General features: G+C 40.6%; 1 protein-coding gene across 14 annotated transcripts in view; it reads right to left on the bottom strand.

Annotated features, from left to right (window-relative positions):
• Positions 1-13,503, bottom strand: part of ANK3 (ankyrin 3) — a 703,328-nt gene that overhangs the window by 38,286 nt on the left and 651,539 nt on the right. For 8 of the 14 annotated variants that reach the window (XM_073019120.1, XM_073019121.1, XM_073019122.1 and 5 more), the window contains 3 exons: positions 13,212-13,293; positions 1,321-9,135; positions 614-688 (listed from right to left, as the gene is read on the bottom strand). In XM_073019120.1, coding sequence (XP_072875221.1) covers positions 614-688; positions 1,321-9,135; positions 13,212-13,293 — 7,972 coding nt within the window. The remainder of the gene's footprint in view (positions 1-613; positions 689-1,320; positions 9,136-13,211; positions 13,294-13,503) is intronic. The other 6 variants (XM_007963375.3, XM_073019128.1, XM_073019129.1 and 3 more) reach the window with 1 other exon arrangement.

The raw sequence follows: 13,503 nt of genomic DNA, 5'->3' as shown, positions 1-13,503 counted from the left end.
TTTACAAAGATAATGCAAATAATCCTTTCCCATTATCAAAGTAATACAAGATTTTTCTTTTAAATAAATTTTTGAGCATAAAAGTGAGTTTACTTAAAGAAGAGTATCAGGTAAATAGAGTTTTATGTGTATATATCATAAAAATTGTGAAGAGGACTTCACAGTGAATGACTAAAATTTGTGCAACCTAGACATGGGTTAATTGAACTGTTGCCTAGAAAGCTGCTCTAAGGACATAAACCATGTGAAAGAATTTTGATTGATTAAGTCATAGGCCTTAGCTGTGTTTTCTTTTGTGCTACAAGATAAATTTGCTATTCAGTAAAAGGTTATCCTATACTACAGAAGTGACATTGTGAATAAAAATGCTTAAATTTAAGGTAAAATAAATTTAAATTTCTTTTTCTTAGTGCATATGCATAGAAAAGGCTTTGGAAAAACACAGTATACAAGGTACAATCAGTATTTATCTCTGGGTAGATAAAATTGGTGATAAAGATGTTTTTTACTAGTTGTTTGTTTCTATTTTTAAAATATATATATTGAACTGCTTGTGAGTAAGACAAAGAAATGAAGAAACTAATTTGTTTCATTCAGCAGTGTATACACTTACCTGTCCAACTAAGTCCCAGGTGATCGGCTACTATTGCCATCCTGATATCTGTCCGTTCACATGGACTCTGTGGACCTACGATTTACAATTTCTTAATTAAAATAATCATCAAGAAAGAGACGATACTGGAAAATTGCTTTTAGCAGTATGCAGATTTTACAGAGAGACTAATGCTAACACTGTACACTTAAATGTGTCCTAGTCACCTACATGAACACTTCTTTGCACATGGCTCACTTGTTTTTCACCTGCATCAGGCCAAATGTCAGACTACATGGATGCTCAATGTAATGGGATTGAACATGCTGACGAGCTAGCTAGTTCACAACAGTTACAGAAGTGTCGTGTTGGTGAAAACACCATGATGGGATTTCAACATCTGTGCTTTTACTTTGACAGAATCATATCCATTAGCACATTTAAAAAAAAAAAAAAAAAAAGGTTGTTCATCTTGAATGACACCAATATCTTCAGCATGCTTCCCTAGCTGTCTACCGTGTAGTTTGGTCAAAAGGCAGAAAGAAGAGTATATATGACAGCACATACAGATGACAATGACATAATGAGAAACTACGGTTAAGTCACTCCACAGGCAATCACAACAGTTCATGCACTAGGGTCTACGAGTTGGAAAGTGTTTACAAACTATGCTCGTTCTCCAGGATGTGAGCAGAGTGCTCGAGAGACCTGACTGCCTTCATTCTCACCAGTCCTTCTACTGCTCCTTTTCTCACTGCCGGCCTTTTCACTCTTTGATTTTAAAGGTGCTGCCTCTGTTTTCTTATCTCTAGCAGACTTCGTTGTAACCGAAGGCTGGCCACCCCGGGAAGTCTCGGACAACGACGTGTTCCTTGAGGTACTTTCTTCCTCATCGGACAACTCGGACTGCATCTTTTTGTCTTCTTCAGAGAGGCGGTCCACAAGCTTTAAGGTCTCACCACTAATTCCCTTAAAATATTCAATGGAATGTTTACATACTTCCTTGAGCTGACTTTTCCTAACTTTAACTGTGCAGCTGGTGGTGGTGGTAGTGGTGGTGGTGGTGGCAGTGGTGGTGGTGGTGGTGGTAGTGACACAGGTGGATCTTACCTTTACTGGCAACTTGGATGGAAGCTGTTTGGCCTTGCCTTTCTCTGGCTGCCCTTGCTTTTGTGTGGCACATGCTTTTCTAACTGTAACTATGTTATCCCTGTGTGTGTTTTTCACTGGAATTCTGGACTTGGCATCTACACATGAAGAAGTAGTAAGGGCTTTGGTTTTCTCAGATTGACTAACCTGCTTCATTTTACTTGCTTTAGTGTTTGGCATATGGTTCGGTGGGAAGGTATCTTTTGGTGAAGTGGCCTTTACGGGAAGTTTGGATTTTTGCCTAATCCCTATCAATTCCTTTGTTTTTTGCTGTTCTCCAAGAACTTTCTGCTTATCTCTTATACAGTGTCCTTGTAGTACCCCTGTCTTTTTTCCTGATGAGACTTTCACTGGGTTGTCTTTCTCTGTGGTACAAGTGGGTGCAGAATGTTCTGTGAGAACTATATTACTTATAATGTTATCTGTCTGTATAGTGGAAGAATCCAAATTGTTGTTGTTATTAAAGTTATCTTTTTGAAAATCATGTTTTTCAGGGGGCCTAACGCCCGTCTGGCTATTGGCTGTATTTGAAATCACTGTTAGAGCTTCATTTTCTAATCCCTGACAACTGGTCATCACCGCTTCTATCTTATCTGTTATTTCTCCAGGGCCTTCTTTCTTCATGGTCATGGTGGATGCAGAAATTCCCATTTTTATAGGCGTGCGCAACTTGGGGTCAACTTTAGAGGTGTTAGTGGCTGCTGCTGATTTCTCCAGGGAGCCACTACTGGATGTGCCTTCCTGACACTCTCCGCTGGTCGGGATGCTGGGGTTAGGTTCCACTGTAGGTGTCTCTACATTTCTCTCTAGATTGGTTTCTACAGTGGTGTCCCCTGACTGTGGCTGTGGTGTGGCAGTGACCATACTTTTATCCCCTTCCCCCTGGTCCCCTGACTTCCCTTCAGAAGTATGCTCACCAATCTGGAAAAATTGGAGCCTCTCTTCAACAAAATCCCTCTTGCTCATGTCAATTGCACCACTGCGAGTCATCTCAAACATTTTTCCTTCATGAAATGGGAAGGGGTTAGGCTCACTAGTTGGGGTACTTTCATCAGTTGGCGTTCTGGCTGGCGTTGTATCAGGGGTTGTTGCTGGAGAGCGGTCTTCTACTGCCAGCCCAAATGGCTTAGTTTCATCTTCCCGTGATTTACTGTCAAAAACTTCATCATCCCCTCGGTTATTGGACCAAGGGTCAAAATCTAGACCTTTGGTAGCTACTGTTTTAAAAGGAGTGGCAAATTCTTCATCTACTTTGTAACTGAAGTAAGTATCAGGAAACACTGATCTGTCAGGATGTCTGCCTTCCAGTGTGAAGAACTGGGCCCCTGACTTCTGATCAGTCTTATCAGGAGTCCTTTCAGATGAAGAACTTTTATAAGGTGGCTTGTCTTCATCTGGTCCCACCTTTCCCTCCTCCTCAATAACTTCGAGTTTACTTTGGCTAAAAGAGCGGTCAGCTGGCTTCAGAATGCCCTCTGTGTTCCAGATATCTTTCTTAATTTCCATGACTTGACTTGGGAGTTTAGAATCACTCTCTGTCAAGCCATCATCTTCATCTTGCAGGTCATAGCCATCCAGAGAGTCGATCTCTGTGGCATCCGTGTCATGAGAAAACTCTGCTGTGGTGGCAATGGAACACTCTGTGATGGACTGGTCATTGTTCCCATTCTGGGCAGTTTCATTCTGAGGTGAATCAAGGCCAAGGCCAAATTCATTATCTTTTCCAGATCCGTTACTTTCCAGTTCTTTCTGGTTGGAAGCCTTTTCAGCAGAAGCTTTGGATTTTTCTTTTTGTTCGTCGTCCACTTCCTTTAATTTGAAGGTATATTTTTTAACTGGGACTGGCTGATAAATAGATTCATCATCGCTCGAATCACTGACGTCTGCCCCGGGAGGAACCGGTGAAGGTGGCTGCACTCTAATGACAGGTTCAGCCAGCTGGTACTTGTCATGCTCATCTTGCAGATTGACTTCAATCATGTCAACCTCTTTTTCTGGGAGAAAATGATGCTTCTTATCTGACTCAATCTGGTCTGCATCCAGTGGTGGAGGAGGGGGAAATTCAATATAGGCAACTCTGTTATTTTTGGGTCTTTGGTTAGAGTCTTTGCTCACGTCATTAGGCATTTCACGTGCGACTGCTGTTTCCTCCACTGTAGTCTGCTTTAGGGAGGTTGACTTGGCCTGTTCCTCCTCCTCTGACTCCTCAGAAACCTCGGGAATTGGGCTGGGTTTGCCTGGTATATAAGCTATGAGCGAGTCAGGTGTCTTAGATGTAAATTCGTAACTTACTTCCTCTGAACTGGGCGTTTCTGGGGTTAAAGGGCTTTTCCCAGAGCTGTCTAGAAAGGATACTTGCTCTAGAGTATCATCTTCTGGACTACCTTGGGGAGAAGGAGGTTGCTTTTGCTGTCTAGTTGTATAAAAGGTGCCCCTGGTTTCTTGCACTGTCTTACATTCCTGACTTATGATTTTTTTTACACTTCCTTGTTGTATCTCCTTTTCATATTGCTTCCCCACTTGTACAAAACTGACATAAACGGGTAAAGTTTTTATCTCTTTCCCTCCCTCTGTCTGGGCTAGTGGTGCGAGTTTTTCCAATCCATCAATGGGACTGTGGTCGAATACATCACTAGAGGGAGATTCCTTTCCTGGGCTAAACTCTAAAGAATCAGGAGATTTGGTAGGGGAGGTTTCGGTTTCCTCGAGAGGTGGGCATAAACCTACATAACTCTGGTGTTTGGAAACTTTGCTGATTTCTGAATAGGTAACTTTTTCATCTTCTATAGAATTAAAGTGCTGTGTCTCAACTGTCTCTTTACTCATGCTTGACTGGGACAATTTTTGGGATAGTTCATGTTTTGGAAAGGCCGACTGTTCACAAAAACCATCGGGAATGTTAGAAGACAGCATTCTCCTCTCATCAGCAACTCTGACGGGAATGTGTGACATTGCTGAGCTCTCGCTCCTCCTGGAAGGCTGATCAAGCAATCCACCTGGATGGTCCCCTTCTTTCACAACATATTCCCTATATAAGACTTTTTTGGAGGGAGATTTTACAGTCATTTCTTTAATTTCTGAGAGAGAGCCATTTGTTAACAATTTGTGTTCTCTCTCAGTCACAGACATAAATTCATTCTTTTGATCAACACTTTTACTCTCAGGGTGACCAATGTGATTCTCTCTTACATCATGAACAAGTACATGCGAAAGTTTTTCTTTCTGAGACTTATTGTTAGTGGCTCCCGAACTCTCCCATGTTCTAAAGACCTTTTTGTCCCATGGTCCCCTAGTTGCTAAATCTGAGGTTATATGACATGCCAAGTCTTTAGCCTGCTGCTCAGAAAAAGAGTCAGGCACTGCTTTACTTGACATTTCAGTTCTCTGTTTTTTCACATTATCAGAGCCAGAATCATTTACAACAATTTCGTTGCTTTGGGCATGCTCATCTTTGGCTTTTAATACCATAAAATCTTTTTGCACAGATACACTTTCATCTGGGAGGTCTATGGCCTTCTGCTGTTTTTCTCTAGCAAAAACTTGGTAGACGGGTAGCTTGCTCTCCTGTATTTTTTTAACTGGGATTCTGGACTGGCCATCTGACTTTCTGTCTTCTTGAGACATGTCCTTACTTTTTGCATGTGTGCCTTGTTCAAATTTTAATCTAATGGAACTGAGTTTAGATTGTTTGAGCTGGAATCCAGACTGGGGCCCATCCGGTGCTTTGCTCTGTGAAATACTTCCTTTGGCTTCCACTGTGGACTTGCTGTCCTCAGTCTGTTGGGAGAGAACCGTCTTCTCTGGGCTGCTGGGGAGACTGGGTGCCTTCTCCTCGGCCTTGGGGAAGCCTTGTCCATCAGGGCCATGCTGTCTTGTCTTAACCCATTCATCACTGGATGCCAGCAGTTCTGTCAGCAGCACTTTCTCAGGGCTGCTACTGGTAGGGCTTTGAGAAGAATATTCTTTGCCATTTTTAGGGCGTGCCTTTTTCTCTGGGGACTGCAGTTCATCGTTGAGCTTTTCAGTTTTGTCACGAAAAAACTGTGACACTTCAGTCAGTTTTTCTTCAGCCTCCTTCACAGTCCTGTCCACCCTATCTTCATAAATCAACTTCTCTCTACCTCTGTCTAATCTGTCCTCAGTAAAGCGCATCCACATGGCATGTTTTGGACTACTAACATTGCCAGAATAGTGCAACACTGTCACTTTATCAAAATGCTCATCTTTAGACACTTTACCTACACCATTTTCAGAAACATCTTTATAGATTTTGGAGAGAATTTCTTTTTTGGGGGCAGTGGCTACTTTTTCTCTGGACCGCTTATCAGACCCCTGTAACTCTGAGCTAGGGGGTCCTGCATGGTCTGTAACCGATTCCTCAGTATCAGAATGAGATACATCTAGCTTTTCTGACAGAAGCATTTTCTCAGCAAACCTGTAAGACTCCCCTCTTAGTTCTGACAACTCATCGTCATGGTATTCTATTGAGTGTTGACTCAAAAGCTTCAATGTTTTATAAGAGTCATCAGATATGAGTTGAGCAGAACTAGGGCGGCTATCTTCTTCTTGGGACACAGGAGTGTTTACTCTGGAAGACTCCAGATAAGAAGGCAATGACTCTTCAGCAGTAAGTTCTTCTTCTTCTTGCTGACCCTGTTCCTCTGAACAAGGAAAAGCATCGTGTTTTTCTGGCAGAAAATCTTTTAGGTTAATATCTCCCCGGGATAAGTCTTTCTGATACACATACATTTCTTTTTCTGGATGCTTTTTGGTTTCTCTAATAATGACTTCAGTGGGCTCAGCTTGGTTACCTTTTTCGATGTGGACTTCTATTATACGCTCCAGTTTGGGTTTCATTTGGTTGTCCTTCTCTGCATGCTGGGCTGAGGTTTCAGCAGCAGACTTGTGAACATCTGGAGACACTGCCGACTTATGTTCAAACAGACCTGCCAGTTCTTTGGAAGGATCCCGCCCGGACTGAAAGGCCTTCATGATGTCATGGACTGACATGGTTTCTTCAATTCTTTCAGATGCACCTTCACCGCCTGGTGGAGAATGATAAACCATTCTGGTGGTTGTGGTTATGTGAGTTTCTTCTTTAACACGCATGCCTTTGCTTAAAACCCGATTGTGGTCATCTTCTTCGCTACTGGCTTTCATTTGAAATGCTTTAACTTTTTCTTTAATACTAGAGGTGGTGGGTGTTGGTTCCAATTCCATAAAAGTAGGTGAAGGTTTAGGTGACACAGGCTCCTCTGGTTGGGTCTGGGGAACATCCCCAGCTGAGGGCTCATAGCTCCTGATAACATGAACCACTTCAGTTCTTGTTTCTGTAATGACAGGAGGGATGGGAACTTCATGAAAAAGTGGTTTAGGACCAGTGCTTTCAGCGCTTTGTGGGGCTGAAGGTGTCTTTTCACTTCTTGTTTCAAAGCCACTGTCAGACAAGGGACTTTTATCTTGGTCATGTTGAGAAAAGTCATCAGGAGACTCTAAGATAGTATCTGTTCCAAAAAAGGAATCAGCCATTTTACACAACTCTTTCTCAGAGGTGGAAGGCCTCATGGAGGCTGGAGGCATTTTGAGTTTGTGTTCCTGCAAAGCAATTGCTGGTTTTAAAACTCTTTTCTGTCTCTCTTCACCATCCTTCTTTGCGTCTTCAAACTTGTATTTTAAGTTTGTCAGTGAACTACTCCCAATATCATTTGTTAGGTAATCAATAACTTTGGTCAAGTTATAATCCTTTTCGGAGGCGGCTTTTGCTTTTACTTGCACTCTCTCTGGCAGAGATGGAGAATGGCTTGCAGCAGCTTGTTGTCTGGCTTCCCGGATTTCTTCCGAACTAAATTCTATCCAGTCATCTTCGGGAGAGTGTCCTTTGTCACTCTTTGGTGATTTGGGTGATCCTTTATTATCTACACACACATCCTTTTTAAGGATTTCACTAACTTTCACTAAGTCTTCCTTTACTTTCTCTACAATTTTGAAAGGTTCTTCATCATCAATTCTCCCTTCTTTTGGGAGTTCAGGTTGGAATGGCTTCTCCTCAGGCACATCTGTCTGTAGTATTGCGGTCATCCGCATTAGGTCCTCTTTCATTTCAGCCACGTCTTTTAGTATCTCCTGACTGGAAGATAAAGAAGATGGTGTAGACAACTTAAGGGCAGAGGGTGCAAGGAACAAAGAGGACTTAACTGGAGATGAAGTTCGATTGAAGTGAGGCTGAGGACGTGTTTCCGTAGTCAATGTTTTAATGGGTGACAGCAAGGCTGCTGCTGATTTTGTAAATGAATTAGAGTCTGGAAGTTTCTTTAATGCTGGTTCTGACAAAACATTGACTACAGAGTATACTGGCACTGTTATAATTGATGAAGTTACAGATGAGGTAGTTGCAGATATTGACGACCCAAGGGATGTATAGAGTGCACTTGCGGAAGGAGTTCTTAGAGACTGAAAAGCTGATGGTGCTGCAGAAACATAGGACCTGAGTGGGGAAAATGGCATTGCAGTCGTGGTAGAAAACACTTTCTCAACTGTGTCAGCGGCTGCATTGACCACAGAGCTCACAGAGTTTGTAGCTGAAGAAATTTTTTCCTGTAACGTGGCAGTGGCTTTGCATCCATTAATTAAAGTTGAAGATGATGGATATTTTAGAGGGGAAATAGATCCGTTGACTAATGCTACCTCTGCATGTCCAGGCATCTGCTTCACAGGTGATGAGAGAGAAGATGCCATTGTAACTTTGGCTGATGAAATGACATCAACTGCTGATTTAACTGGAGACACCACTGACTTTAAAGGTGAAGATATTAGCGGTGCTGCTGATGTAATAATTGACTTAAATGGCAAACTTGAGGAATACATATTAATGTTTGATTTGGGGGAGGCAGGGGGTGTCATAGTAATCGATGACCTCTCCAAAAGAGACCCTGCTGTAGTCACTGGAGAGGTTCGAGAGGAAAACGTAGAATTGGATGCCAGCCCTTTTAAGGGCGTAGCTTCCGTGACTGCGGGAGCTCTAGCCAGGGTACCAGAGGAAACTTGGATATTGTATGGAGATTGTGACACCACAGTTTTTATCGGCGAAGAAATTGTCCGAAAGGATCTAATTGGAGATGCCACGTCACTAATGGATTTAACTGAAGATGTAGTTGACGCGCCTAATGTGGATTTGATTGGAGAAGGAGTCGAAACAGACCATATTGATTTTAACGGAGAAGCTGATGGCGTATTAGAGGAAGAACTTGATAAAGAAGTGAAGCCTGACTTGGCTGGCCCGGGCACTGTAATCGGAGCTGTTGTCCAGGACTGGTATGGTCTTGTAGAAAAGAATGGCTTGTATGAGTAAGTGGTGGGGAGGGATCTTGTTGCTCCTGTACTCCGTTCAACTGTTTCTTAAATTTTAAAATGAAATCAAACACAAAAATCAACAAAAATGGTTGAGAAACAGAGAGACCAGAGAAAAAAATTGGTCAGTAAACTTTGAAATATTACAAAAGCAAGTACAATTGTTTGCATGATTTAGAATGGAAGAGGCAAAAGGAACAATTAAGAGGAAAAATAAATTTCTACAGACATAACTAATCCAAAGTTAAAAATAAAAAAACTAAATAAAAAAACAGAGTAATGTGAAATGAAAGAAAAAGCACATTGCAACCAAAGAGGCAAACAATGAAAAATAGAAAACACGAGGAAAGAATTAATGATGAGAAAAATAACCATAATGGAAAACTGTTCCCTACTTCCTATTGACTTTCTTATGTGTTGGTTTTGAAATATCAGTAGCCGTTCTATTTTGCCTGTATAGGTACATGTTTGTTTCGTGCAACCATACAACTTTCATTTTAGTAATTTCTAATGTCCTCTCTCTCCTTTAGCCTTTCCATGATACAGATTGCACCTACTTAGAACCATTTCAATATATGTAGCTATACATTAAATATCTAAAACTTTTTTCAAAAACCACTCAAGCCTATTTCATGCAGAATCCAAAATAACTTTTAAGTGACAGGCAACTGATGTGCAAACTGTGAAGCCACTGGATTTTAAATCTGTATCTCCCATGCACAGTTCGGTTATGCTTTACACCCATAAAAAGCCAATAAGAGCAAGAAGTTTTCTGAGTCAGAATTAAAGAAACAAACAAACAAACAAAGAAAAGGAATGTTTGCATTTATCTTTTCCATGCAGTATATTCCTTTTGATGAGGGGAAAAGAAAACATAATATGAAATGACTTTAAAATGCATGTGTACATTTACACACACAAAGAAAAAAAAACAGAAAATATGGTTCATGGTTACCATAAGCAAGCAAAGCAACTGAAAACATTTTATCATGCACAATATATCATGGCAAACAAGCCAATGAAGTAATACAATTCCTATGCCATATTATGCACAATATATAACCTTTAAAAGATATTTTCATGAGGGCATTTAGAAAGAAGAGTACACTTTTTCCATGAGATATGAAGTCTTGGTACCTTTTGAGATTTTAGGAAAATATTTTCTACTGCACATTATAAAATCACCTGCAACTAAATATGTTCACGTCTGTAACTTCATTATGGATAAAAGCATATGGTTTATCTCAGATATTTTTTTCATAACCTAATCTACATTTAATTTTCAAAAGCTGTCATGGGGGACATCTAAAAAGTACATTTGTATTTTTAACACCCCATATTTAAGTACCTACAGTAGGATATGTGGGGTGTGTGTATATATGTTTATCAATTTCAAAGGGATCAATTCTGGTGCCTTCCCATAATATTCATGGGACTCATGGATATCACAAACACTGAAGCAGTCATGAGGTAGACCTGCCACTAGGAAGAATGGATATAGTAATACCAGCATTTCTTCTGGCAATGGAGCAAGAAACACACAAATGAAGTAAGCACACTTGCTGGGGAGCACAAACACATACTTGGTCCTCTGTGCTTCTACAACTCAAACAAACCAAGCTGGTCACAGAGATTTGCAAGGCCTGCCAAAGGCTAATGTTCTACATCAAAGTTGAATACAGCTTTGCTCCAAGAAAGCCCTGGTTCAGAATAGTGAAACTCAAAGAGAAAATGAGAATCTGCTTCAGCTTTTATGTTGTTCTTCATGCGGTGCCCGTGCCATTGTTACAATCCAGTCCTTGGATTAGCAGCACTCCCACAAGGGTGAAGATGTTCATTCCTAGTGTACAATTAAATTCAAACATTCCGAACATATCCTTTCCTAGGCTTACATATTATTCTAAAGAAAGTGGAAGAACTAAGGAAAAACTCACCTATTCATTACCCCTTCTTGCCATAATTCTCAATATTACACTGCTGAACTCTTTTGGAAATGCCACGTTGCAAATGGAAGGTTCAGGGATTCCTTCAATTCAATGATTTGAGCTTAGTCTGTGTCTCACAAGCATTTATTTTTGTAGCTATCAGACACTGACAGAGCATGTATCCTTTACCACTGAAGGCTGGCTCTATCAGGCAAAGAAGTCTTTTGAACCATGTCTATGGTTTTATACTTTACAAGGAATGACCAACCTACCAATCAGTTACACGTTTTATGCTTTAAAGACATGTTTTGGGATCCCTTTATAACAGGGAATTTCTAGATGTCAGGCACTGAACTAATCCAGAATCTTTTTCCTGGGGGGGAAGGGGTTGGAAAGGCAGCATGGTGAGGGAAAAGTGGCATTCACTTGGAGTTCCCATAACACCAGTTTTGAGACTTAGTTTTCTTTTAGTCACTTCCTATTCCTATTCATTCCCTCGTTTACCACGCTTATGTACCCTTTCATAAAACATAAGAGTTCCCTCCTCTTCTACCAAAAGTCCGGGAACACAAGCTGCATACGCCTTAGCTGGATCTAATCAGTAACACTGTGATAAGTGGGAAACATTCAATGGACTTGGCCTTAGTGACCAGAATCAGATGGAAACTCACCTGCCTGAAAGGGCCTCCGACCTAAAGCAGCTGGTCCATTGAGCCTGTCCAAAGCTTAACAATGTTGCCTAGGGGGTCTCAACCAATTACCCACTGAGGCTCTCCAGGGAAAATAGTATTCCAAAGAAAACCTCCTCAATGTATTCCAGTTCTACTGGAAACCATCTAGCTATACACACACACACACACACACACAAACACACACACACACACACACAACCCTCTTCTGCTCTGTAGCATAATATGAGTTAATTTCAGCCCTTATGTTTCTGGGAGGATTTAGACATTTCTGCTAGAGGAGAACTGAGATCTGAGGAAACATTCTTAAATGTGGTAGGTTTCTTTCATTTCTCTTATATTCTCCATTTTGTATTTGAATATAAAAACTTCTCTAATAGTCAAGGCGCTAGGCTCCAGAAGATGATGCTAAGATCATCTCAACTAAGTAGTGCAGTAGTGTCCTGCCACAGATCTTATATGCTACATTGTTGGCCCACAAAAACAAGACTTCAGAATAGGTGGGAAAAGCCAAAGTTGTGACTCTTACTGGCAAATTTCCAAACCTCCTTGAACTTAAGAAACTGTGTCAATGGGAAACAGCCAGGAATTACTCACTAATTAAATAATTTTTGTATAATTTCCTCTCATTTAGAATGAGGAGAATGGTTAAAGTGGCACAAATATGTCAGTCAAATACAGTGCTGTGCTCAGTACTCTTAGTTCCCTGCTGGTGGAGGGTGTTATTTTGAGGGCTGTAGAGATCACCAGAGGTGATGATTACAAGGATGAGGGAAGGAAAGGGAAGAGGAGGCAGAGAGAGAGAGAGAGAGAGAGAGAGAGAGAGAATATATAAACAGATATGACTGAATGAATCTATATCTTAATAAGTGCATGCCAGCTAACAATGAACGAAAACAATCATTGAGAAAAGAAAAGAGTCTAACTGGTCTAATGAAGACCAGCCTTAGAACCGATATTTTAATAAAGGACAGGAGGAGAGGAAGTGAGAGTGAGGGAGGGAGGAAAGAAGAAACCTGTAAAGAAGTGCTACCTCAAGAAGGCAAGGAAATGTGATTCTTGCAAAGTAGGAAGAAAAAGAATCGGGACTAGGATATGACAACCTATCTATACTGAGAAAAATGAGATGACAAAGTAACTTTATCATTTTTCTACCATTCCAAATATATGAGTAATTTTTTTTCATCTGAGCATAGATCTAAAGCAACTTTCATATTTATCTCCTAGCATAAAGTAAAAATCAAGGTGTTAAAAGAAAAGTAATAGGTATTTCTAATTAACAAATAGTTAATGGCTTTAAAAACTGTTTTGAAGTATGAGCTAGGGGTGTGTTTACCTCGCATCTTCAACTAGGTACAAAATATTACCTAGGTTTGTATGACAGGGTTTTCCTGCAGGCAATTTTTCTTTTACCATTGACTTTCCAAATGATAAAATTTGGTTTGTATAGAAAAAATGTCTCTTCTTATGAAAATCCACATAGATTAGTAAATGTGTTAGGAAACTCACTCATTCCAGGCTCAGTCAAGTAGCTGTAGCGCTTACGTAAAGCTAAGGATGCGAAGCTCTGTCGTCTATCTGTTTTCTCAATCTGAAAAGAAAAAAAAAAAAAAAGACAACTATTTCCAACTTCCCTGTGACATCTTCACAGTTTTAAAACATTTTGTAGGATGGCATGTTGATAAGTTGTTTATTTTCCTTCTTAGGAAATGTTGATTTCCTACTGGGATTTTATAGCCCCACCCCCCGTGTCTTAACCAAAATCATCATTTGGCAAATTTAAGAGCACCAACACAGCAGA

Source organism: Chlorocebus sabaeus, chromosome 9, assembly GCF_047675955.1.
Source record: "Chlorocebus sabaeus isolate Y175 chromosome 9, mChlSab1.0.hap1, whole genome shotgun sequence".
NCBI classification, from domain to species: domain Eukaryota; kingdom Metazoa; phylum Chordata; class Mammalia; order Primates; family Cercopithecidae; genus Chlorocebus; species Chlorocebus sabaeus.
This window is presented reverse-complemented; position numbering and strand designations above follow the sequence as displayed.